This window comes from Trypanosoma conorhini (assembly GCF_003719485.1).
Source record: "Trypanosoma conorhini strain 025E chromosome Unknown Tco_14.4_contig_00360, whole genome shotgun sequence".
In the NCBI taxonomy this organism is placed as follows: Eukaryota; Euglenozoa; class Kinetoplastea; order Trypanosomatida; family Trypanosomatidae; genus Trypanosoma; species Trypanosoma conorhini.
This window is the reverse complement of record NW_021704449.1, coordinates 1-18,920: the sequence shown is the minus strand read 5'-3', so window position 1 is coordinate 18,920 and position 18,920 is coordinate 1. Positions and strand designations below refer to the sequence as shown.

The 18,920-nt window shown below is 56.4% G+C and overlaps 12 protein-coding genes across 12 annotated transcripts, besides 11 other annotated features; 8 read left to right on the top strand and 4 right to left on the bottom strand.

Annotated features, from left to right (window-relative positions):
* Positions 1–85: 85 nt before the first annotated feature.
* Positions 86–853, bottom strand: Tco025E_05838 (uncharacterized protein; the record flags this gene model as incomplete). The annotated part of the gene is made up of 1 exon (XM_029372728.1): positions 86–853. One exon carries the CDS (start codon positions 851–853, stop codon positions 86–88), a length of 768 nt encoding a protein of 255 aa, XP_029227165.1.
* Positions 854–998: 145 nt separating this feature from the next.
* On the bottom strand, positions 999–1,346 carry Tco025E_05837 (uncharacterized protein; the record flags this gene model as incomplete). Its single annotated transcript, XM_029372727.1, has 1 exon — positions 999–1,346. The coding sequence occupies one exon, from the start codon at positions 1,344–1,346 to the stop codon at positions 999–1,001; it is 348 nt and encodes a 115-aa protein (XP_029227164.1).
* Positions 1,347–1,660: 314 nt separating this feature from the next.
* On the bottom strand, positions 1,661–1,972 carry Tco025E_05836 (uncharacterized protein; the record flags this gene model as incomplete). Its single annotated transcript, XM_029372726.1, has 1 exon — positions 1,661–1,972. The coding sequence occupies one exon, from the start codon at positions 1,970–1,972 to the stop codon at positions 1,661–1,663; it is 312 nt and encodes a 103-aa protein (XP_029227163.1).
* A 101-nt stretch (positions 1,973–2,073) lies between these two features.
* On the top strand, positions 2,074–2,631 carry Tco025E_05835 (uncharacterized protein; the record flags this gene model as incomplete). Its single annotated transcript, XM_029372725.1, has 1 exon — positions 2,074–2,631. One exon carries the CDS (start codon positions 2,074–2,076, stop codon positions 2,629–2,631), a length of 558 nt encoding a protein of 185 aa, XP_029227162.1.
* Positions 2,632–2,695: 64 nt separating this feature from the next.
* On the top strand, positions 2,696–3,088 carry Tco025E_05834 (uncharacterized protein; the record flags this gene model as incomplete). The annotated part of the gene is made up of 1 exon (XM_029372724.1): positions 2,696–3,088. One exon carries the CDS (start codon positions 2,696–2,698, stop codon positions 3,086–3,088), a length of 393 nt encoding a protein of 130 aa, XP_029227161.1.
* A 1,367-nt stretch (positions 3,089–4,455) lies between these two features.
* Positions 4,456–5,793, top strand: Tco025E_05833 (sister chromatid cohesion protein DCC1; the record flags this gene model as incomplete). The annotated part of the gene is made up of 1 exon (XM_029372723.1): positions 4,456–5,793. The coding sequence occupies one exon, from the start codon at positions 4,456–4,458 to the stop codon at positions 5,791–5,793; it is 1,338 nt and encodes a 445-aa protein (XP_029227160.1).
* A 116-nt stretch (positions 5,794–5,909) lies between these two features.
* Positions 5,910–5,943: a microsatellite.
* Positions 5,944–6,052: 109 nt separating this feature from the next.
* Positions 6,053–6,075: a microsatellite.
* A 171-nt stretch (positions 6,076–6,246) lies between these two features.
* Tco025E_05832 (uncharacterized protein) lies at positions 6,247–7,578 on the top strand (the record flags this gene model as incomplete). Its single annotated transcript, XM_029372722.1, has 1 exon — positions 6,247–7,578. The coding sequence occupies one exon, from the start codon at positions 6,247–6,249 to the stop codon at positions 7,576–7,578; it is 1,332 nt and encodes a 443-aa protein (XP_029227159.1).
* Positions 7,579–8,107: 529 nt separating this feature from the next.
* Positions 8,108–8,147: a microsatellite.
* A 35-nt stretch (positions 8,148–8,182) lies between these two features.
* Positions 8,183–8,228: a microsatellite.
* Positions 8,229–9,100: 872 nt separating this feature from the next.
* Tco025E_05831 (uncharacterized protein) lies at positions 9,101–10,375 on the top strand (the record flags this gene model as incomplete). Its single annotated transcript, XM_029372721.1, has 1 exon — positions 9,101–10,375. The coding sequence occupies one exon, from the start codon at positions 9,101–9,103 to the stop codon at positions 10,373–10,375; it is 1,275 nt and encodes a 424-aa protein (XP_029227158.1).
* A 132-nt stretch (positions 10,376–10,507) lies between these two features.
* Positions 10,508–10,526: a microsatellite.
* A 177-nt stretch (positions 10,527–10,703) lies between these two features.
* Positions 10,704–10,740: a microsatellite.
* Positions 10,741–11,619: 879 nt separating this feature from the next.
* Positions 11,620–11,662: a microsatellite.
* Positions 11,663–11,834: 172 nt separating this feature from the next.
* Positions 11,835–11,862: a microsatellite.
* Positions 11,863–12,138: 276 nt separating this feature from the next.
* Positions 12,139–12,157: a microsatellite.
* Positions 12,158–13,273: 1,116 nt separating this feature from the next.
* Positions 13,274–13,308: a microsatellite.
* A 184-nt stretch (positions 13,309–13,492) lies between these two features.
* Positions 13,493–14,227, top strand: Tco025E_05830 (uncharacterized protein; the record flags this gene model as incomplete). Its single annotated transcript, XM_029372720.1, has 1 exon — positions 13,493–14,227. The coding sequence occupies one exon, from the start codon at positions 13,493–13,495 to the stop codon at positions 14,225–14,227; it is 735 nt and encodes a 244-aa protein (XP_029227157.1).
* A 583-nt stretch (positions 14,228–14,810) lies between these two features.
* Tco025E_05829 (uncharacterized protein) lies at positions 14,811–15,128 on the bottom strand (the record flags this gene model as incomplete). Its single annotated transcript, XM_029372719.1, has 1 exon — positions 14,811–15,128. One exon carries the CDS (start codon positions 15,126–15,128, stop codon positions 14,811–14,813), a length of 318 nt encoding a protein of 105 aa, XP_029227156.1.
* A 133-nt stretch (positions 15,129–15,261) lies between these two features.
* Positions 15,262–15,285: a microsatellite.
* Positions 15,286–15,444: 159 nt separating this feature from the next.
* Positions 15,445–17,418, top strand: Tco025E_05828 (putative glutamine amidotransferase; the record flags this gene model as incomplete). The annotated part of the gene is made up of 1 exon (XM_029372718.1): positions 15,445–17,418. One exon carries the CDS (start codon positions 15,445–15,447, stop codon positions 17,416–17,418), a length of 1,974 nt encoding a protein of 657 aa, XP_029227155.1.
* Positions 17,419–17,970: 552 nt separating this feature from the next.
* Positions 17,971–18,804, top strand: Tco025E_05827 (uncharacterized protein; the record flags this gene model as incomplete). Its single annotated transcript, XM_029372717.1, has 1 exon — positions 17,971–18,804. One exon carries the CDS (start codon positions 17,971–17,973, stop codon positions 18,802–18,804), a length of 834 nt encoding a protein of 277 aa, XP_029227154.1.
* Between the last annotated feature and the right edge of the window lie 116 nt (positions 18,805–18,920).

The window sequence follows — 18,920 nt, the reverse complement described above, 5'->3', positions numbered from 1 at the left end:
GGCGTTTGGCCGATGAGCTTTTGCGTGTGCCACAACACCGCGGTGCCCGCCTGGAGGAAGTTGTCGCTTCCGTCGGCCCCTGCCCTCACGTTGCCGTGCTCTGTGCGAGTCGATTAGTGGGGGCCCGCCTCACGGCGGTATTCGGCAGTTTGCAGTCGTGGTCCGCGGAGCAGTGAAGCGCACTGTGCCTCATGCGGTGGCCAAACGCCCACCGTTTTGGACGCCGAAACGGACCGCCTTGGAGCGGCGACGAACGCGTCTCCGCAATGTCGCGGTTGCTCGCTGGAAGGAGCGGTGCTCCCGGCCGGCGCCGGCGGAGGCGGCACGCTGCGGCCTCGCCAGGGCAGTCTACGCCCGCGCCCCGCCAGTTTCCGGTTGTGGCGGCGGATGGCCAACCGACCGCCACAAAGGAGCGCGTCGGCACCTTGGCGGGAGTGTGCGCCGCCACGTCTGATTTCCCTTTGCGGAGCTTGGCGCTGCATCGCGGGAGATGCGTCTCCGGAGTGCGCCGGGGCTTGGTGCGCTTCACTGCGAGGCCCTGCGCCAACTGCCCCTCGCCGCCTGCAAGGAACTCGCGGCCGCATTCAACAGGAGCATCGGCGACGGTGGCGTTCCGGCTTCCCGTAAAGTGGGCATTGCAATTGTCCCACCCCTCAAGCCTGGGAAGCCGGCAAATGTTTCCCGCCCCGCTTCGGCCCGTCGCCCTCACCAGCTGCCCGCGCAAGCTCGTGGAAAGAATTGTGGCACGACGCACCCGCGGCACTCTTGAAGCCCAACTTCCTCCCCAGCAAGCTAGTTTTCGCCCTGGTCGCTCCACGCTGGGTCCGCTGACTCGCCTGATTGCTGGGATCATTTCACCGTGGCAAGCGGGGGAAGGTCGGTGCGGTGCTGGTGGGCCACGCTAGGGCCTTCGGCTCGGTTGATGATAGCCGCATCCTTCACGCACTCCGCGCGCACAAGTTGGCGCCGTGCCTGAGCCGGTGGGAGGCGGACTTCCTTCACAGCTGCACGGCCAAAGGTCCCGTGTACAAAATACGCCCACCGCACCGGTTCATTTCACCCGTGGCTTTCCGCAGGGTTACGTGCTCGGCCCGCCGCCGTTTATCTTTGCCGTGAGCAGCCTCAGTAAGGAGCTGGTGTGCATCCCCAACCTTGAACTTGGGTTTCTTCGCCGATGACCTGACCGCCACCACTCGTGCCAGCGAGAGAGGGAGAAGCGCTATGGAGCGCACGTTGCTGCAGGCGTTGGGCAGCGTCTCAAGATGGGCAGAGCAGAAGCAAACATGGAGCCCAGCGCCGCGAAGACAAAGCGCGCGCTGTCTTGGCACCGCCCTCACGGACAGCATGGAACTGCACGCGGGAGAGGCCCGCTTGTCGCAGGATTGCCTCCCGCGATTCTTGGGGCGGTTATGATCCAGTCATTGCGCGGGGTTGGCCGGCAGGTGCGGGGATCCCTTACCTCCGCAAAGAAACAAGACTTATGAAGATCAAGGCGGTGTCTGTGAGAACACGGGGGCCGAAATGTGAGACTCTTCGTCCGCTGCCCAAGACCCTCACTGTTGGGTCCTCCAAATTCCTCTACGGGCAGTGGCGCGCTGCAACACGGCTTCGCTGTCGACTCTGGAACGCCTTGAGAAGTTCCACATCCGCGCCGCCGGCGTCATCGCTGGAGGCGCTGCGTCGTTTCGGGGTACCCAGTGCTCTCTGCAGTTGTGCGTGCGCAGTGGCGAGTTAGGGCGACACGCCGAGCCTCTTTTTCGCCTTCCAACCCGACACACTCAGCTCTCCGCCTGATAGCGGGTAAGTTGCACGAGCATAGGTGCTTTTGGCCCGCCCCATTGCCGCGGAGCCCCTCGATGCCGCCAACGCGCGTATGTACTTTGACACGTCGCCGCCGGCTGGATTGGGCGCCGATGCCGATCCGGAGGAGAGACACAAGGGATGCATGCTGCTGGCGGAGTCGAAGGCGCATGCCCCCACACTCTCTCAATGGGCGGACGGCTCCGTAGAGCTCGGGGTGGGGACTGGTTGCGCCGCCCGCTTATTTTGCCGCCAGACACGCGTCCGTGCGGCATGAATTGCAACGGCGGCGGCTTGCTGGCGCGCGGCTGCCGAGCGGAGTGCCTGGCCACGGAACAGAGTCCCGCTGAGCTCCTGCTGTGCGCACTGAAAACTTCCGGCAGGCGAGTGGCGGGCGTATTTGCTGCCTCACCGTCCCTTCTCCTGAGCGCACATGGAACGGGCCCGACCGGAGTCACGGACGGGGTGCTCCGTCGTGGTGTGTGCCTCTGCTTTAACTACTTCTTTTTTGGCGCTGGGGGAATCGCAGGACGCACCGACGTGGATCGCGGAAATCCGCGCCTCTATTCGCCGCTGCCGCACAGAAAACTGGGGGGGGGGGAGGCTGCCGAGGCCCAGCGCCGGCGCCTCGTCGGAGATTGCACGACTCCGAGAGCGGTTCCTCGCGGGTGCCTCGCTTCACTTGGGTTGGGCGCACCGCATCGTCGCGCAGTCAACAGGCCCCCCAAGAGTGTCGGTGGTGTCGGCCGCCCGAACATAGAGGAGCCCCCTCCTCAGGGAAACCCTCCCCCGCACACGCCGTCTGTCGCTCCGGCAGCCCAAGCGGACTAGGCGCTGTTTTGTCAGGCATGCTCCCAGGTCTGTGCGTCAGGCGGTAATCTGCTCTCTTGCGCAGATGTTCAATCACCATGGCCTCAGCAAGGCGCAGGCTCTAAGGGCGGCTAAAGGGGCCCTGGCAGCCGCGCCGGAGAGGCGCGTAATCGTCTGCCTGAAATGCAGCTTCACAATGACTGACAGAGAAGCGTTTCGGGTGCACGTGACGACGAAGCATGAGAAAAGCCCACCCGCGACGGTGACTGTGATTCACGAGGCTCTCGCCGCACCGCGCGCGAGAACCCCGGTGTCTTCTCCACCGCCCTGGCCGCCGCTACGAGAGCGCGTCAACCAGCGCGCCCTCGACCTTCGTCGTCCGGCTCGTGACAAGCGTTACAGAATGCAGGACCGCCTTGACTGTCACAAATGCCCACTGCTGCCGTCAACGCACCCTGAAGGGTCCTGCGATGGCTGAGTTCTCTCGCGACCACCCAGACCGCCCCCTGCCGGGCATTGCCATTGCACCGCAACTAGGGAAAGTTCCCTACTTTCGGTGTGAGTGAATGCCCAAAGCGCCTCAAATGTTTATACTGCTTGCAGGCCAAACATGTCAGGTGGGCTGCCCGTCACGCGAAGGCGGCGCACCCCACCGAGGCGATCCCTCTGCAAGAAGACACATGATTCACGTGATGCGTTCCGGGCACGCATTGGCAACGACGCACGACCCCAGGCTGCCCCCAAACCCGTCCCCAACGAGGTCACCTCCTTCCCCCCTCCTCTTCCCATACCGTCGCAAGGCGTGCGACACATGGCATAAATCGCGCCCGGGATCGTTCGTACATATGCAACGGCAGCACACTAATAAAAGTGATTGCGATGACCGCGGAGGTGACACCGAGAGGAGCTCATGCCAACGATCCCTCGACGAGAGGTGCAGTGTCCGCACCGCCCCTCCACCCTTTTTCACGGCTTGCGCACACACTTGTCACCCATGTTGGCAGATTCCACAACAAGGGCAAGGCAAGGCGCAAAACCAAGCCGTGGTTCAGAAACGGCTTGTGCGAGGAGACGCCGGAGCACTTGCTCTCCTGTGCGGCCCTTCCCGCTCGATGAGCCAAACTTGGCCTGGAGGGATTGGAGGCACCCGAGCTCTATTTGAGTGAGCCGCTGGCTCGGCTCCTTTGTGCTATGTTCGTTCTCCGAAGCCCTGATCTGTTCCCCGTCTGTAACGAGAATGTGGATTCTGTCGCTCGTCCGGCGGCGGAGGGAGCGGCATTAGCTTCTAGTTTTTATTCTTTTGCATCGGCTTTATGCAACAATTTGGTAACAGTATAAAATGCCCCTGAAAACACAGATCGTGATTTTCCTGGCCCCCCCCCCATGTTTTGGAGGAAACGGACCGGCAAGAGAGCTCGGATTCAATTTCTGCTCCCTTCCACGAAGGGGATGTTGCTACTGCTGGAATCTCCTCAGAAGGGTGGCGGAGCTGCACGTGCGGCGGAAGAATGTTTACGTGGGTGAGGGGGTAGCCTTTTCACGCTACTCCTCGTTGCTGCGTCCAGAAAACAATATGCAGAATTGTTGGTGAAAGCAGTGAAAAGGGAAGAAGGAAAAACAACTGCCGCCTAAAAAGAGGGTGTCGCCTAATTTGATTTTTGCACTTGCAGGGTCCTTCTTTGTCGGACGGCCGTTGGACGCTTTATCTCTCTTTTCTCTCTCTAGTTGCCACTGCTGCTGTTAGGAGTTGCCGGCGTTGCTCAGGGCGAGAGGGCGGGTGGCGCACGTGGGGGAAGTACGTGGAAGCGAGGATTGGCGCACGAATTTCGAGTGGGCCTGCTCTCGATGTCGTACGTGACGCTACGGTCCGACTTTGCGGCGTGCTCCGAGTACCGCCTGCTGGCACTGGAGGCGGAGTGCGTGCATGGTCTAAAAGAGAGGCTGGCAGCACAAGGACCTGCGGCCTCCGCAACGGCAGCGGCGGAAAACGGCACAACGTTGCTCATGATGAAGGGCACCTCGCAGTTGCTGCTCTGTGACGATCGCCACACCTACCGCCTACGTCGTGTGGAGTACTCAAATACACTTCTTCTTGCCGAGGAGCGCCCAATGTGTGAACGTGACAGCGAGGCCCTGAAGGGTGCCTCCGCACTAGGAGGCAGTGCACCCTCCAGGGCTGAGGCCACCTCCAAACACGTTGTTATTAGCGCCGCGGAGCGCCTCTTTGAGGCGAAACGGTCTTGTGCTTATCGAGATGCGTTGAGGCTAATAAAGGCCGTTCCTGTCACCATTGAGGAACTTGAGTCTGAGTATGGCCAGCGACCAGGCGGTTGCGCTGCGGGCACGACGGCTTTACCCGACGGCATTGGTGGTAGTCAACGATATACATTTCCACAACTTGTGTCGATGAGCCAATGTAGTGCAGGAGAGCTGTCAGATATGCTTTCGGATGCAGGGGCTATTGTTGTCCACGGGCGCGTTCGTCTGTTGCATCCCTCACTTTTGCGTGAGGCCCTTAAGGCAGTGATCGTTTTCATGGAGGGGTGCGAAGAATTGTCCTGGGGCGTGGTGGAGAAGCATTTTTGCCCGTCTGTTTACCCAAGCATTGTTATCCGTGTGGTCCAAAGAGTCTACGGTGCACTGACGCGTGTGGAGGGGAAAGAGGGGGCAGCGGCGTTACTTAACATGCAAAAAGTGCTTGCGGCGCTGGCTGAGGCTGCCATTGTTGCTCTCGCGCCTTCTGTCGGCGGTGAGGAAGTGCGCCCTCAAGGTCGCGGAGACGAGACGCCTTTCTTCTCTTCGGTTGACTTTGAGTCCTTTTATAGCACGTGGATGGATAGCGTTCCGAGTTCCTTTTTTGCATCGGGTGAAATTCCGCCGCTATGCGAGCCGGCGGCCTTTATGTCGCTGTTGCACGCCGTTGTCATTGTCCGCGGGGCGCGTGGTGACGGCTACGCCGGCGCGACGGTTGTCTGGGCGCCGCAGGATGAGCTCGCCACCGACCTGTCGCGGCGCATAGAGCAGCTGTTTGAGCTGAACCCTGGAAGATGGGAGGCAGAGGCGTTCCGCGCGTACGTGGAGCCGCTCCTGGACCCCGGCGTGACGCTCGAGCAGGTGGTACACCGGCACGCAAAGGAGTTCCACACGCCAAACCAGCCAGTGAGGTACGGGAGACTCGCCTGATGGGCGGCGCGACGCCGCAGTAATGTCTTCGCCCCTGCGGTGTTTATCGTTTTAATTTCCTGTTGCTTTTTGTAGTGGCTCATTGTGTTATTACAATTTTTATTGTTGCCATCTTGCTCGCTCGCTCGCTCTCTCTCTCTCTCTCTCTCTGTTATTGTTGTTGGTCTTCCTTGGTACGACAGTTGCGTCGGGTGTTCGGCTTTGTATTCCAAGTGCTGTCTCCGCGTCAACGCACGAGAAGACGACACGCAGGGAGAATACACAGACACACACAGCACACACGCTGAAGGTCGCAACCCGACCCTTTCATATACCGCAACGACGAAACTACTCAAGGGGGGAAACGGGGAAGAAAGAGGTGAAGGGCTTGTCTGAAGTCCAATAATGTACGTAAACAGTGGTGTCCCTGGACCTCTGGTCCGCGTGCAAATAAGATCTGTTCGAGGAGAAATCATGGACGTGGAGGTCCCTATAAATTGCACGGTGGGTCAGTTGCGTGAGTACCTCATCGGGTATTACGGCTACATGCCGGCGACGTCTCTTGTCTACAACGGGCACGTTGTTGGGGATGACCGTCTCGTGCAGGAGTTCCCGTTTGGGTCGCTTGTGCTTGTCAGCCCACAGGACGGGGCCCAGTGGTGCTTCCCGGCGCAGCAGCGTCCTCAGTCACAACACAACCAGAGACAGTACCGTGCTCAGCGGCAACATCAGCAGCATCAACATCAGCAGCATCAACAACTGCAGCGTCCCGGTTCACGTGTGCGGCAGCAGCAGCAGTACCACCCGCGTCAGCAAGAAACACAACAGAAACAGCAACGAGAACGGGAAGATCAACTTGGCCTCGATTTGCGTGAGCCGACGAGTGAGGCGGTGGATGCGTTGTCTGGATCTATGCACAGTCGGGGTTATTCAAACTCCATGCATTCAGGCGGAATGAGAACACCACGCAATAACAATGACAAAAAACAGCCTGGTCGCTTCGGTGAGCCTGAAAAATCGGATCCTCACCAGTCTACTCCTCCACAGCGAAGTCCATACCGCAATATACTCGACGAAAAAAAGAATTATTCTAACTCGATGGGGAATCATCCTCGTTCAACTGCTCCAGTACAAAGCACAAATGAAAACAGCTCACCGCCCAAGTCGCCTCTGCTTCATCCCCAAGTCACGGCTTCAACGCATGCGTCGCCGAGTCATCGGGACTCCAATGCCGAGGCGACAAAGGCGTCCTCGGACGCTGCAAGTGACGCGGCACCCATAGCCCCGCGGATATCACTCAAGTGTATGGCTCCTGCACTGAATAAGAGCATTCGTCTGGAGTTGCCTTCTGACGCCACACTTGGGGACTTGTTGCTGGAAGTTCTGTCCCAAGAGCCGCGCCTTGCTGGCGCCAAAGTAGTGTTTCGCGGGAAAGTACTGAGTGGGTCCGATGCTAGGCTGAACTCTTATGGGATCAAAGGTGGTGCGCCTCCCGCGTCCTTGATTTCAATAAATCCCGATGCATCCGGCCTGTACACGCTGTACTTTGCCTCCGATGTATACAGCGAGCCCCAGAAGGCTATGCTTCTCGAGATCGAGGGGGATATAGCAAGTATTGAGGCAACTGTTAAAGGCGGGGACTTGCCAATGCAGCGGCGTAAAGGTTACTACGAGGAGCTGATGCGTATTCTCTTCAGGACGGATAATCTGCAGGACCTTGAGGGTGAGTGGCGTTCCAGGCGAAAGGATGCTGTTGTGCGTGTGACAGAGCTGCAGGACATGTTAAATGTAGAGAGTGTTTCCTAATAAGGCGAAGACGTGGGGTGAGGGGAGAAAGTGAGAAATCGGGGCATGTTGGGGAGCAGTAAGGGCATGGTTTATTATACGCAAAGAACGACATCAAGGAATGTATATGTTTATTTATACATTTGATGGAGGAGAAAAGAGAAGGGAATAAACTGGAGCTGGTTTGAGTTGTTAAATATTCCTGAATGCTGCCCATCGTTGCAGTGGTAGTGATGTGAAGCAACGACAGGGTAAGGTTTAGTTTGCCTTCTCCTGCTGGGTTTGTTTTCCTCTTTTCCCCCTCTTTTCTAGCTGGCTGTTATTGGGCGTACGTAGTTGGAGTTCCATGCGTAGAAGGGCAGGGATAAGGAGAAATGTGGAGGGTTTAGGCAGTCAACTGCCTTGACGAAAGACGTGCAATATTTGAGGTTGTCTACCTCCTCTTTCTTGTTATTGTTTTTTTTTGTCTAAAACCCCTTCAATGCTTCTTGAAGTTGTTTTATTGCTGGTTGGTGGTGCGTGGCGTACTCCTCCTATCGGTGCGGTGGTCCCTTCTCCGTCTCCTCCTCCTGCAGCTGCTGCTGCTGCTGAATGTTTTTCTATTTCTTTCGGGGCCGTAGCGGCAGTGTGTGTGCGTGTATGTGAGTGTGTGTGTGTGTGTGTGTGTGTGTCCGGGTGGGTGTGCCGGCGGTCTGAGTTTTCCCCACCCCGCTCTCCCGCCACGCCGCTTGATGAACGGTGAAGCGCAAGAACGCAAGCTGCGAGGCACGAAGCGGGAAAAAGGAGAAGAGGGAAGTGGGGTAACCGTCAACACGCGTTTGTGTGGTCGAAGCAGAGAGGATGGCCACGCAGGTGCCACGGTTCGGCTCCGGCGGTGGGGAGCGGGGGGGGGGAGAGATAGCTGCGCTCCGGTGTGCGGTGGCGCTGCCGTTGGCTCCCGTTCACTCACCTCTCACGCTTCACTCTTTCCTTCACAGCTTTTGGCCAACGCCATGCATCGAGTTCTCCCCACCACATATGTCGCGCATGTCTCTTCCGGTCGTGCGTCTGTGCGTACGTGCAATGTGTACATATATGGCAGTACATTTGCGTAGTTGTGCATGAATTTCTGTTGAAAACGCCCACGCATACATTTTTTTTTGCTTCTCTCCCTTTTCTCTCTCTCCCTTGCCTTGCAGGTTTTACGGTCCTAACAGCCTGCCCATCGTCCTCGCCCGTCGAGCGCGTCACCACCACAGTCAAGTGGCGCCTCGCAGCAGGAAAAGCCGCAGTAAGCAAAAACAAATAGAAAAGGACAAGTTGAACTTACAGATACAGTGAAAAGAACCCCACCTCCACCATAGGTGTTTCTGCATCTCCTTCTTTTTTGAGTGTTTTTTTTCTTTTCTGCCTTCTTGTCGGTTTCAGCTTGTTTATTTGTTTTATTGTTATTATTACTATATATTTTATTTACTACCGTTCTTTTTCGTTTTGTGGCTTTTTGGGCACCGGACGCGTGCACCCCTGCCCTGCAAACTACCGTTGGCTGCCTCCCTCCTCACGCATGACGCTGACGCCGACACGACAGCGGAAGCGCAACAAGCGCTGGCTTTGCGTCGACGTCCCCTCCGTTGAGGAGCTCGCGGGGGTTCCCGAAAAGGAGCTTGCAGCTCGCACCCTGCCAAAGGGATTTTATCTCTGGTTCCTCGCACATCACATGCGCACCATCTACGCCGCGCTTTCCGAGCACGTGTGCCTCACCCACGGGGTGCTGGACTACCTCTACGACTACCTTCGCTGGGGGCCGAACAGGGTGCAGGACAAGCTGTTTCTATGCGCCTCTTACAACAAGAGTAAGAAGTGCAGCAATGGGTTTCTTTGCCGCGAAGTGCACTGTCCCTTCAGCACGGAGAACGCTCTGGAGGCCAATGCCTTTAACATCTTCAGCAACGCCAACGGCTGCCCAACCTCGGCGGAGCCGAAGGAGAAGGGCCCGCACCCCCCGTCAAATGTGTTGCTCTGGCATGCGCTGCACTCACGATGGACCCCGTCGTGGGCGTATCCCGTCCTCCCTTCAGGAGTCACGTTCCGTGTGGCGATGCCGAACAATCCCAAGCCTGTTGAGGAGTTTGATAGTGGCCGGCTCTTTGTGACCAAAGTCGTGCAGGAGCATTACGGGCGTCTCCTACGCAACGAACCCCCAGCTGTCGCCCTGCAGCACTGTGCCAACTACTCCAAAAATGGTGTCTGCTGTTTTGGCCCGAATTGTCAGTTTGTACACGTCGTGAGCTACCGCGGCGAGTGCGCTGAGGCGGATCAGTCCTTGGATGGGGACTCTACAAGGAGCGTGGGCTGCAATAAAAGAGCCTCCCATTCGACGTCAACCGCACAGCACAGGAGCAGCATGTCGCTCACGGACAGCTCCGGGGAAACCCTGACGACAAGTTACTCCATGTTGCACCTTTCGCTTCCATCCTCGCCCGCAGCCTCGGCGACGGCGTCGTCGTGCGTCGTTCCCACGCAAGCCATGGCACCTGAAACCGCTATACCAAATACGCAGCTTTTGTTTTTTCCGGCGTCTATGCTCCAAGCTGGGAGTTCGCCGCAACACGGAGATCGCATCCAACGGCAGCCGCAAGAAGAATTCCAACGGCATCAATTCCGGTCTGGTCTACCGCCCGGGAATCTAACCCCTTTCACTCCCACATCACCGGTTTACCTCGTGCAAAGGGCAAAAGATCAACCTTCCTTATCGGTTCAGGAGATGTATACATTCATGCTCCCTTCACAGGAAGTCAACATGAATGGGGCCCCACCTCTTTGCTTCATGCCGTATTAAGCGTCTGTTATGGACAGGGCGCCAAAGAAGGTGCTGTGGGATGGCGGGAGGTGAAACGGCCTGTCTAACTTTGCTTCGTACTGATGTTTACGAGTGAGTCACTATCAATTACTTGCGAGTTTTTTTTGTTACGTGTGTGTGTGTGTGTGTGCTGCCCTCAGTGTTCCCTTTCGATTATCGCGTATGCGCTGTTTTTTGGGCTTCTCGTTTTGCACTTGTGTGATTTTTGCGTTGGGGCTTTTTTGGTCGTGTTTAGCTGCTTTGTGTGGGCGGTGTTCGACGCTGCGGCGTGGAGCTCAACAAGCGGCGCCGTCCAAGAGCAGCGAGCGTGTGTGGGCGTCTATTTATGTGCGTGTGTGTGTGTGGCGTGGGCCGCCGCTGCGCCGGCGCCGAGCCCACGAGGGAAAGAGCCATGGGCCCAAACCCAAACTTCACGCGCCCGCACAGAAAAGTGGGGGAAGAAGTTAATGAAATTTGTTAAATAAAGGCGCACGCAGGTCTGTAGGCGACGGAGGTCTCCTCAGGCATTTGGCGAAGGAGGAAGCGAAGCATAGCTCCCCTCCTCTTCCTGACTGCGAGCTTCTTGGGCGCCAATGAGTTGGTTTTCACTTGCTCGCTGTCTTGCGCTCCGGGCGCGGTGTGCGAGAGCACGCCGCCGGGAAAACGGGGGGAAGCGTGAAGGCGAGGAATAAGCGACCGGCGTCCGCGTAGGGTGGGGCGGCAGGGACTCCGCACCGTTAACTTGATGCGTCGAGAAACGATGAGTTTCATTCGTAGTGCGGGGGGGGGGAACGAACCGTCGGTGAGGCTGCGAACATGCACTCATCGTCTGACGCAGTACTTTTCCCTCCGCCCAGTTAGTTCCCAACCTACATAGACATGAAGTTTGCCGCTGTTTTGCTCGTTCGCGTGCTTATTGCTCCCTCTCTCCTTCCCTTTTCTTCCTTCGAAACCACTCCTTCCCCCTCCCTCCGCTGATTTTGAACGCCCGACAGTTCCAATACAATTGGGGCCGTGCGCGCGTGCCTGCAGCTGCCTGAGTGTGGCACGGGGACGACAAAACTATTTCCCGAATAACACAAGCCAGTGATGCGACAGCCATCGACCTGCATAAGGCGTTACGGCGGAAGCAGCGGGGCGACGCTGGGGGGGAGGGAGGCAATGCGGGAGGGGAGAGAGTTGCCTGGCGTGCCACCGCTGTGCGCGGAGGAAGCTAAGAGGTGAAAAACAAGCCCATAACAGCCTTATTCTCCTTATTGTTTTTGTTATTGTTTTATTATTTTTCTTCCGCGTCGCATCCTTTGTACTGGTTTGTATTTATATTTGGTATTGACGATGCTACTCCCCCGTTGCTCGGTGTTTAGTGGCGACCATTCATTTCAGTGAAAGTGCCATAACAGCAACCGAGCACGAGAACTGTAGAAACGGGTGGAGAATAACAGGCGGGAACGAAAGATTAATATACATATATACATATATATATATATGCAATCTGTGTGCGACTCGCTTGCCTTTTTATACGGCCAATAATTCTCTCTCTGCAGCACGAGCTGCTCTTTTGTTGGTTTTTATTTCCTTTCTTTTTTTTTGTGTGTGCGTTCGTGTCCTCCCAGCCACGAACCTCCCCCTCCCCCACTACGACTACTCTCCACGCGGAAGAGTCCGGCTGTCGCGGGGGCTCTACAGACTTCCGGTTTGTGGGCTCCCTGCGAGGGGCCGGTTATCGTAGCACGTGTCTCTTGAATATTTTTTTTGTCTTAATCGTGTGTGTGTGTGTGTTTGGTAAACCTCAGAAGCAGTGGGGGATGTTGGGCGTACAGTGCGCCAGGCTGCCATCCCCCATCGTGCCGTCCCTTCAGTTTGTGGGGGTACGCGGGGTGTGTGGCCTCATCCAGGCGCAGCTTCGCTTTTATCCCCTCCGTCCGGCACTGTTGCTGCTGTGGGCACACGCAGTTATTGTTGCTGGGGTCGGGCGGCTCTAAACAGACATGAGAAGAGTACGAGAGATCCGGGGAGTGGCCCGCGGTGCGGCTTTTCTGTGACGAGAGCCGGAAGAGGAAGCAAAAAACGAAAATATGGTGGGGAGAAGGGCCAAGTAAAACCACGAGGGCGCACTTGGGTGAGTGCCATCACTGAAATGTAACGGAATTCCCCAGCAAGACAAGAGCAGCAGCAGAAGATTGTACACAAACCCCATGTCACCCACGCCGCCCACATTGTTATGTGCAGCTGATGCTTCTTTTGGTGCCGCGTCTGTGTGTGTAAATGAAATGACGGGCAAAAAAAGCTTCCAACAAGAAACAATGGTCAGTTAATGGAGCGAATAATTTAAAAAAAGAAAGGGATGGGGCGGGTGTGGGGGGTGGCAACGGGGTGTGGGCTGCCGCGTAGTTTATATATGCATTCTGTACTTTGTATAAAATGCGGCATGCCTTCCCCCCCCCCTGTCAAGGAACCCACTGCGGCGCAGAAAAGAGCAAAGCCACGGAAGCAAAAAGCTTACAAATGAACGCGTCCATAACTGTTTTGCGGTTCTGCTGGCTTGCCTTCAATAAGTCCTCTTTCTCCTTTCTTACTTTCTCTCACTCTCTTTCCGTGAATTCGAGCCTTTCACTATAACTTGTTGTCGTTGCAGTTTGCCTTTACGGGCCTCGCCAGTTCTCCCGCTCAACACTCAATTGTCATTCCCTTTTTTTTATTTGCGCTGAGGGACCGCCCTCCCCTCCACTTCTGTTTTTTTTCCTGCTTTCATGCGAGCCGGGGGAGGCCGCAAGCTGAAAGAGCTAAAATGGGCAGTGACTTTTTTTATTTATCTTTCCTGTTTTCGGTTGGGCAGCATCCTTATTATTTCTTCTCTCAGTATTATTTTGTCCTCGCTTTCTATTTCCGTCTTTTTCTCTCACTCACTCACTCACTCACCCACTCACTCACTCTCTCGCATGGGTTGTGGGCGCTTTTCCTCGCTGCTTCTGCGCGCTTCAGCGGCTCTGCCAAGCCTGCAGCTGTGCTGGTGTAAAACTTAGCCTTTTCCTCCTTTTCTTTTTTGTATATTTTGGGTTTCAGGTGGAGTTTTGTGTTGGCCACACACACACACACGCCCGTTCCGCGGCACGCCCAATGGAGGGTTCACAGGTGAAGGAGCTCATTCAGAAGTGGCGCGCGCTCAGCAATGAGCTGAAGGAAAAGAATGCGGAGCTGGAAAAGACGCGTGCATCCTTGCAGGAGCTGGAGGGGCAGCACGCCAAGACGGTCCAGGACTGGGACCTGGAGAAGGCCAACATTCAGAACACAATCTCACTCGTGTGGGCCCAGGTGTCCAACAAGAAGGAGGAGCTTTCGCGCATCGAGAAGGAAACCTCCGACCTGCAGCTAAAGGTGGATGAGCGGCGCTTGCGCAATGAGGAACACTGGGGCGTGCTGAATAAGCGCAAGCAGGCGGTCGCCGCGCGGTTGCACGAGATAGAAGAGAAGGAGAAGGATACGAAGGAGGGGCTGCGCCAGTTTCGCGAGGCGCGGGAAGAAGGCAGGCAGCAACTACTCACCGCCATCCGCAAGTTAGAGGACGCGGAACAACAGGAGCGGGTGGATCATCAACAAAAGACCCGGCAGATGCGAACCAGGATTGCGGAGCTTGTGGCGACTGTAGAGGCGGAAAAGAAATCCTGGGCGCTCGACGCGGCAATGCGTGAGTGGAACCAAAGAAATGACGCACGCAGGTGGTTGAGCGAGGAAGCCAATACGGCCGAGAACGACAAGGGAGCGTGGGTGGATGTCATCAAAGAGGCCGGGTCGCTGCACTGTGACGATGCCCTTAAGGAGTTGGACACGCTTCGTGCCCTTCTTTCCTGTTAGAGGCATGTGACTCTTCACTCGCCCGCTCTCACTTTCCCCTTATACATTTGTCAGAGTGTCTTCACACCAGACTGAGAGAAGTGGCCGGGTGATTTACAGTTGGCTGGGGACGGCTCTCTCCCCTCCCCGCCCCCACCCCCACTCTCGCTTTCGCATGACTTTTGTTCTGTCTGTTTTCTTCTTTTCTTTTCCGTTTTAGATTTTACGAAACTATTATTATTCCCCCACCCCCCTTCGTCTTTTTTTGGTGTTGTTGTTGTTTTCTGCCTGCCTAGATACTGTATAGATGCTTACTTGGGAAGGGTGCTTCTTTGTGTGCAATGCTCGGGCCCTTTTTGGGGGAGTCTGCACCGCCGCAATTGCGTCACCGCTTATTCCTCCACTCTTCTCTGCCTCGCCAGCTCTGCCGGTGCCCTTTCCCCCAGACAGCTCTCTTGCTGTTCGTTGGGTTACTCCCGGCGTCTCGTGGTGCTTCCCTTTCGTTATTTATGCCTACTTGTTGTTGTTTTTTTGTTTGGCGCCATTTTTTTTCTGGTTGTTGTTCCTATTGCGTGGTGGCGGTTTTTTTGTTTAACTTTATTCTCTATCGCTCTCTCTCTTTATCTGTGCGCTCCGGGGCCTCGGTACAATAGACACACCGCCTTTCAAGTATTTGGATTTCGACATTTGGGTCCACTCTCCCGCCCTTTTCCCGTTGCCGGTGGATGTCGGTCCAGATTTGCATCCGCTGCCTCCCCCCGGGCTTTGACGAGCAGTCCCTCCTGCGTCTTTGCTCCTCCTTTGGCGATGTCGTCTCCTTCGAAACTCGGGGCTCTGCCGCCGGGGCTGCGGAGGCGGAGGAGTGTACGGCAGATGTGCAGTTTGAGGAGGTGGAGGACGCCTCTGCCGCCGCAGGGAACATGAATGGGATGGAGTTTGGCGGCAAGCACCTTCGCGTGTTTCTGAAACGTGCCGTTGCTTGAGGGCGCCACGAGACATGCTCGCACCTACCGGGTTCGCCTTGGCCTAAGAACGCGCGTGTAAGTAGGAGCGCATGTGTGTGTGTGTGTGTGTGTGTGACGGAAGTTGTTCCCTTTTTTATTTCCCCTCTTTCCCATTTGCGTTTGTGCTGCTCCTCACACGTGCCTCTTCCCTCAATTCTTCTGGGGCGTAGAAAAAGCGAACGTGGAGAGCGCGTTATTACTTATTTTCGCACTGCTGCTGGTTGCGGGGAGGCAATGGAAACGCAAGGGACCGGGCAGGAGTACGTTGTCATTCTTGACGCCGGCTCGCAGTATGGCAAAGTGATTGACAGGAAGATTCGCGAACTGAAGGTGGAGTCGCGTGTGATGCCGCTCAACACCCCAACCGAGACTCTCCGCAGCGACCGCCTAATCAAAGGCATCATTATCAGCGGCGGTCCGAGCTCCATCTACGACAAGGATGCTCCGGCGTTCAACTCCGACCTCTTTGAGGTGGGTAAACCGCTGCTTGGCATCTGCTACGGAATGCAGCTTCTCACGCGGGCCTTTGGAGGGAGCGTCGGCCAAACGGACGTGCGAGAGGACGGCCAAGACGAAATATGGGTTGACTCAACCTCACAGCTCTTCGAAGGGCTTTCTTCCAAGGAAAAGGTTCTACTCACGCATGGAGACTCTATTACGGAGTCTGGGCCAGAGCTTAAGGTTATAGCACGCAGTAGTGCCAACATTATTGCCGCCGTTGGGCATCACCAGCTTCCTTTGTTCGGTGTGCAGTTTCATCCAGAGGTGGAGCTTACGGAGCATGGAATGCATATCTTCAAGAATTTCTTGACTCTCTGTGGCTGCCACTTTACCTTTACGATGGAAGACCGGGAACTGGTTGCACTTCGCATGATTCGTGAACGTACGGCTCAAGGACAAAAAGTACTCTGTCTTGCCTCTGGTGGGGTTGACAGTACCGTGTGTGCGGTGCTGCTGCTCAAGGCTCTCGGGCGCGAGCGGGTGGTGTGTGTGCACATTGATCATGGATTTATGCGTCTCAGGGAGAGCGATGAAGTGGTGGCCGCTTTAGAGGCAGCTGGGGTTTCGGTGCTCCTCGTTAATGCCTCTGAACAATTTGCTCAAGCGACGACGGAAATGCCCGCCAGGCGCACACGTGCACCATATACGACAGGGAAACTCTCTGAGGTGATAGACCCGGAAGAGAAGCGTGTGATTATTGGCGATACCTTTATGTCCGTGTGCGATGCTGTTGTTAAGGATCTTCAGCTGGATGTGAATAACCTGCTTCTTGCCCAAGGCACTTTGCGCCCAGACCTCATCGAGTCAGGGTCCCCGTATGCCAGTCGTACCGCGGATGCCATTAAAACGCACCACAATGATACCGCCGTTGTTCGCCAGCTGCGTGAGTCTGGTCGAATTATAGAGCCTCTTTGCGACTACCACAAGGATGAGGTACGGGAGTTGGGTGTGCGGCTTGGTATCCCGTCACACTTGGTGCAACGGCAGCCGTTCCCTGGGCCTGGGCTGGCCATCCGCACCCTCTGCAGCGACGGCACACCCTACAAGGACGAGTTTTATGCGTCAACAGTTCAAGTTGTGCGGGCCATCTGCCAGGGAGAGACAAGCATTGAACTGGTAAAGCCGCTGGGTGAGGCCCTCAAGGAGCTCCAGCCAGCCTCTTGTGTTCTGCCCCTGCGCACGGTTGGTGTTCAGGGCGACGGCAGAACCTACGCCTATGCGGTGGCTATTTCCACCGGTCGCTTTCCAGCGGAGGCGGAGTGGCGGACGCTCAGTCGCTTGGCGCTTGTCATCCCAAAGGTTGCACGGCACGTTAATCGTGTAGTGTTTATGTTTGGGCCGAAGCGGGAGGCTGCTCCGGAGTGTGTCACGAAAACGACATTGACTCCCGCCAGTCTCGACAAACTACGTATTGCAGACGACGTTGTAAACTCCACCTTGCTCAAGCACGATCTTGTGCGCCGGCTTAGCCAAGTCCCCGTTGTCCTCGTACCGCTTGGCTTTGAGGAAAAGGGGCAATACAGCATTGTGGTCCGTACGTTTATTACAAACGATTTCATGACGGGGGTTCCAGCGCTTCCTGGAACCCCGCTGATGCCGCTGGCCGCCTTGGAGGAGGTGGTGAATGCGTTGCAGCAACTCGAGTTTGTGTCACGCGTCTTGTATGACCTCACGGCGAAGCCACCTGGAACGACGGAATGGGAATGACACGGAGAGAGCCTGCCGGCCTCTCTGTCTCTCTATCTGCGCCTCTGCGTGCGCTTCGGTTAATTGCGCAATCTAAGGAATTAGGCATGTGCACGCAGGGTTTTAGTTTTTGACGCGTAAATCACCGTTGGTTTTTCGTTTCAGGATGAATTGTAGGGTAAGCGTGGTAGCAGCAGTAATAAAAGCATCGGGGAGGCAGAGTAAAGGACGGAGCCTCGCCGTACTTAAAACACGTGTGTGCCTGGGAACTGACGAAGGCGGTGAACGCCTCCATCGTAACAATAAACGGAGCCAGTGGCGGCCGCTTTTCTTCCTCTTCTGTTCCTCTGGGTTGCAGTTTCCTCGGCCAATTGCCATTGCTGTTTGCCTCTCGCCTTCCCTTTCTCGCTTTCTTCCTCGCCTTCTCCGTGGCGCACTTTGGCGGCCACCCGAAGGTACACATTAGCTTCGCCCAAACCACCATTGGAGCAGCGCAAAAAAAAAAAAAGTTCAAACGATAAAGCCTTTTCCTTTGCTCAGTGTCTTTTTAACACCTGAGTGATGGCGTGCGTGATGGGGGTGCCGACTATTGCCGCGGCTCTCAGCTGCACCGGTGCGCTCACGGAAAAACGGCACGTGGAACTCCCGCGCCCAAAGGCGGCCCCGACGTGTAGAAATACATTCAGCGTCTCCCACGCCTCGAAGCACCCTGACGCTGCGCTGGCAAAGGGCTTCTTGGATGAGCGCATTCCGCAGCAACGCATGGACATGGATGCACAACGCGGCGCCGTTCGCCAACACCAGCAAGTCAAGCGCCGTGAGATTACTGAATCGGCCGAGCGGAGGAACGCAATCGGCGCCAAGGAAAAGGTTATAGGAGTAAAGTGTTTAATGCGTCATGCCGCCGAGAAGAGTATTCGGCAGGCCCACGCGGCGCAGTATTGCCCGATGGTTATTCGGTTCATGCGGCAGACCTGGCAGGCGCTTCTTCAGCAAGTGCACACGTACCTGGGCGAACCCGGCGCCAGCGAAAGTCCAGAAGATGAAACGCAGCTTATTGTGGCCCGCTGCCGAGGAGCACTGGAAAATATATCGGCTCTCGGTGTGTGGTTTGCCGGGGCCATCTCGATTCCCTTTCGGCGCTACTCCGTTCGCGCTCCCGCGGAGGATGGCACGCTCCAAGACTTTGTCGTGATTGGCCTGGCGTCGTTCACCTACTCTTCCTACGTCATGGACGACCGCCGCCTCGCCCAGGAGGCCACCCTCGCCGAACTCGAGCGACTCTCCAAGCGGCTCGGCGTGAGTCTTCTGTTCCTGCCGCCTTTGGTCCTGCCGGAGGAACGCCTGCGGGGGAGCGGCGGTTTCGCCCGCGGCGAGGCTTCTGCCGAGCAGCTAGTGGTTGTGTAAGAGGATACCCAACGCAAGAAAAAAAAACAGCCCGTGTTTTTCGTTGTTGTTTTTTCGTTCTTTACAAGGAAGTAAAAAAAAAGACAAAAGTATGGGGGGTCACAGTCCCCCGTACC